This window comes from Salvia hispanica, chromosome 6, assembly GCF_029641045.1.
Source record: "Salvia hispanica isolate PSC_SH4W2 chromosome 6, Shi_PSC_v1, whole genome shotgun sequence".
Taxonomy (NCBI): Eukaryota; Viridiplantae; Streptophyta; class Magnoliopsida; order Lamiales; family Lamiaceae; genus Salvia; species Salvia hispanica.
The window spans coordinates 18,960,829-18,965,241 of record NC_142697.1 but is presented as its reverse complement, the minus strand read 5'-3'; the positions used below and the strand labels follow the sequence as shown (position 1 = coordinate 18,965,241).

At 40.8% G+C, this 4,413-nt stretch overlaps 1 protein-coding gene across 1 annotated transcript; it reads left to right on the top strand.

The window, feature by feature from the left end:
• Positions 1-4,413, top strand: LOC125205770 (uncharacterized). The gene is made up of 7 exons (XM_089061460.1): positions 1-1,009; positions 1,104-1,167; positions 1,640-2,141; positions 2,234-2,347; positions 4,035-4,078; positions 4,264-4,361; positions 4,409-4,413. The coding sequence occupies exons 3-7, from the start codon at positions 2,010-2,012 to the stop codon at positions 4,411-4,413; spliced, it is 393 nt and encodes a 130-aa protein (XP_088917586.1). The 5' UTR covers positions 1-1,009; positions 1,104-1,167; positions 1,640-2,009.

Genomic DNA, 4,413 nt, shown 5'->3' with positions numbered 1-4,413 from the left:
ATCACATTTGAGAAGGAGAAGAAATCAGATTTTAATAAAGGAGCAAATCTCGGCCATATGTCCAACAAACATATCTATCAACTTCATATATCTCTTTCAACGCCATCATTCTTCCAAAACCCTACCAAAGAAAACCGAGAGAGTTAGGAAAGAGAGAAAGGGCGCGGCGGTGGTGCCGTGTTGAGAAGAAGGCTGCAAAAGCTCCAACAACGGGGCTGGCCGGCGAAGACTCCTACTCCGATCAGCAGCCTCGCAACCTACGGACAGCAGCAATGCACTGATGAAACTCCGAGGAGGCAGCGGCGGCGGCGGTGTCGCAGCGAGGGGCTGGTGGATCAAAGAGAGAGGGCTCGAGATGGAGCGACGGCGGAGCAGCAACATTAGTTCAGCAGCAATGATAGATGGAGGAGTGACAGCGGCGGTGCGAAGCTGATCGGGACAGCGATGGCACAGCTTGTACACTCGACGAATCCCGAACAACAGCGGCTGTTCTCAGCAACAGCAATCACGGCTGCTCATGATGGACAGCGGCTACGATGACAGAGAATTACACCGAACAGCAGCGGCGTTAAGCGCCTGACGATGAACGGTGGACAGAGACGACGAGTCCATGGCGTCGGCGAATTCGCCGCTGTGATTTCTGCAGTGACGGCGTGGTGTTGAGCAAATCAGAGCAGCGATGGAGAGGGGGAAAGGCGTGAGGAAGTACAGGATGGAGTATTTGGGGAGTTTAATTGCTGGATTAGAGGTGGATTTCAAGAGAGAGAGGCTGACCTTTGTTTCAATTTGAGATCCAGAGAGTTGTTGGATTAGAATGTTGAGAGAGAGACGTGAGGTATTAAAGAGTTGGTTAATGATTTAATTAGGAGACTTAGGCAGCTTGTTTATTTGAGTTGGAATGGAATTTGAATACAAGAATGACGAGAGCTTCGGCGGGGTCAATAGATGGATGAATACGACGTTCTAAGATTACGGGAAAATTTCGGAATCTCCTAAGTAAGATCGCAGGGTAAGACTTAACATCCGTAGGATGCATGTATTGTTTTATTTAAATGTTTTGTTCTTTAAAGTCTAATTTTTGCATATTATGTTCTTTTAAAAAGGGTGATTGTTGCATGCTATTTGAGAACAGAAAGGATTGACAAGTGAAGAATTTAAAAGAACGAGGTGGGCTTTCTTTTTAAATAAGGGCAATGCCCTAAGTATATTTTTATGTGAAAATGATATGAATATTTATCATGCCGTGTTTTGTTTTATCTATGGAACCTATCTGATGTGGCTTTTGCCATCTATGGATAATCGAATTCGGGTCTAACTAGGGAGTGAGTCCCTACTCAAGCTAGTGTACACCAATGGGGATTGTGAGCCGTTTTTTGGGTCGGCCGATCTAGTGACTTGGAATGTGGCCACATTCCTTGTCATCAATGGATCAGATATGGTAGACATTTATGGGAAAATGACAGCAGTCGAATTTTACGATGGAAATGATTTTAGTGACTTGGGTATTTTTTTTTCAAAGTTAAAACCCAAGGTCACTCAATGGTGGCATGATAAATACTTTTTTTAAAAAATGTTTTCGGCATGAGTCCACTGAGTGTATCAAGTACTCAGCCCTGCATTTCTTTTTAAAAATGTGCAGGTTGAGCTGTGACGAGCGCGGTGGGTGTTGAGCATAAAAGTGAAGAATGTTTATCAAATGTTCAGAATATGTTGTGTCTTCATACACAGCAGAATAAGTATTCTGCTCTCGAAATGCTTCCGCTGAATGTTGTTTCTTTTGAGTTAATGTATAAGTTGAGATAATATCATTTTGAGTTGTTGATTGTCGAAATACTGATTTTATTCGAGCTACTTCTATTATATTGAGATTTGGTCGAGTTTTGTTGTTTTCCCCTTTCTTCCCCGCTTCTTTAATCCTCCCATAGTCGCGATCAACAGTGTTTTACGAACTTACAGCAGGACATATAGACAACTTGAACAGCAGGGGGGGTCCTGGACCTGAAAGCACCATGACTGGTGTACTTTATCTTGAGAGGTTTCCGGTGTCTATAATAGATATCATAGACGCTGAGCATCGCGTACACCAAATGGTCCAAGAAACAATTCGTCTTATGCTTGTTGAACCCCATTATCTGATTCAGGTTATGCTTCAAACTGGACTATTTTCCTTCTTTACTTTGCGTAAGATACAATTTTATATGAAACTTATATATCTTTACTGTATGGATCTTAGTTTTTCTCCATCACCCAAAGGCTAAGGAGCGTACTCGATTCCAACCCTCGGATTAGAGATTTGATGGATAATCCTGAGTTTGTTCATCAGTTAGCTACCCCTGAGATTGTGAATGTAAGACGTTGACCCACACTATATACCTCTGGATTGGTGGCATTCTTTGGTTTCTTTTGCAATGATATTGCAAAATCCTGGTATTTTATCCGACTTGGCTGCATTAGGGGGTATAGTTCATATTTTAATATCATTTGTGATATCTCTTAGAATGCAAAATATGTAATATTGCCTTTGAAAGTCCAGTTTTATCGATGTGTGTACTTTAAATATTGCCTTTGAAAGTCCAGTTTTATCCGACTCAGGGAATCCTTGAAATCCTCGGTCGTTGGGCACACAATCTTTTTATAGTTTCAAAACTCTCAACCCACGATACTAAAAACTAGTATAAGGAAGTAGGAATCGAATCCCACAGGGATGGAAGCGTAAGGAGGAATTTAAGAGACTTTGGAAAAGGGTTTTGGCTGCTGCCACGCAACTTTGGGTTGAGAATTTAACTACTAGACTCAGGAAATGCAAATGATCTATTCTAACAGCTAGATCTAAGAAAAGGAAAACATAACGAAAGCATGCATGACGAAAATAGAGATGTAAACAGATCAACACTCCAACGAAGAAATTTACTAGACCTAGTGAATAACTTCCCTAAAATGCCTAGACAGATGAAGAACAAACCGTGGGGACCATTTCCTAAAATAGCAAATGTACAGATGAAAAACTGCAAATAACTAACAATGCATTTAACTAACATCCATCTTCATATCTTCAACCGATTCAAGCATAAACACAAAGAGAACAGAAAAACAACCCAGATTAGAATAGAATATGACGATTCGATCGTCGGAAAAAACACAATTCACCGGAAAATACTCAGATCTATAGTAGCTAGACGAGGTAAACTAAAAACAACAACTAAAAACTCATAACCATGCAGAATTCAACTGATGTAGCACCGGATGCTTCATCCGCTCCGGATCCAAGCCATCCACGACAAAACCACAACAAATTCCATCTTCGATCACTCCGATCTAACCAATTTAACCGATCCAACACGATCCAACTTCAACAAAGCAAAATCAAGTGCGAAAAGCATCCAAGGTAAAACAACAATCAACGCAAACATAAAATGAAAACGGAGAATAAACTTCCATAGCTAACGATTCAGAATTCAGCAACGATTCAACAAAACAACGTCGAGCTTCGAACAACGAAGACTCGGGGAATTCCAAAGCAGAAATTAAAACTCAAAGCAGTAAATTGTTTCTTCGCCTGCCGTAGAGACGATGGTACACAACGGTGATCAAACTACAAATCCCGACCCCATGAATTTCCGGTATCCCCCAAGTGTGTGTAGAAGTGTGAAAATGAGCTAAGAGCAAAAGTGAGATCTCGCATCTGATACTGCGTGCTCTTATTTATAGACGTGGAGGTGATCTTCTAGAATCTTCTTGAATTCCCTTTTTTGCACTCCACTAGTAATCTCCTTTGTCTGGGAATTTCTTCCTTTTCTACTCATTTTCTCGCCAATCTCCTTCAGCCGGTGACTTCCTTCATTTCTTCCCGGATCTGGCGATTTCCTCTACACACCTGGCTTAAAAGCTTTGTTAGACTCAGAAATTCAACGAATTTAACCCCATAACCAATGCATGAAATTAGCCTTATCAGCCTTTATTTCCGTTTGATTGTTACTTTCTTCTATTACAAGCTTCCTGTACATTTATTGCTTGAACTTTGATCCCAATTTCAGGCACTGTTGATTTATTGCAGTGCTCTGGAGGATCAGTTGTATTTGTAAGTCTTCTCCTTTCCTACTTGGCTTCATTTCTATGAAAAATTATACTCTATTGTATTAAAAGTTTTTTATTCATATTCAAAATTCAGTGGGAAATCATGTAGCATCTCTTTCAGAAATGTCTCCACATGACAATTTGAAATCTGTGTCTTGGCTAGTTAACTGCATACGCTGTATATAGCAGAGATGAAGAAACTGCTGAGAAGACATTGCAGATGTTGTTCGATCTGTTTGTTGAGCATGCAATACGTTCTGGCATGATTCCTGCAATTGCACGCACAGGTTGCATCTCTAACTCATGATTTAACTCTAGCTCTTGGTACTTCTAGGCTGA

Bases quoted from the DNA above. Each gene is read 5' to 3' on its own strand.
- LOC125205770 (XM_089061460.1), top strand. From the start codon at position 2,010: ATGACTGGTGTACTTTATCTTGAGAGGTTTCCGGTGTCTATAATAGAT. The intron at 2,142-2,233 runs GTTATGCTTCAA...TATGGATCTTAG, and splicing joins AACCCCATTATCTGATTCAG to TTTTTCTCCATCACCCAAAG. The intron at 2,348-4,034 runs GTAAGACGTTGA...TCCCAATTTCAG, and splicing joins CTACCCCTGAGATTGTGAAT to GCACTGTTGATTTATTGCAG.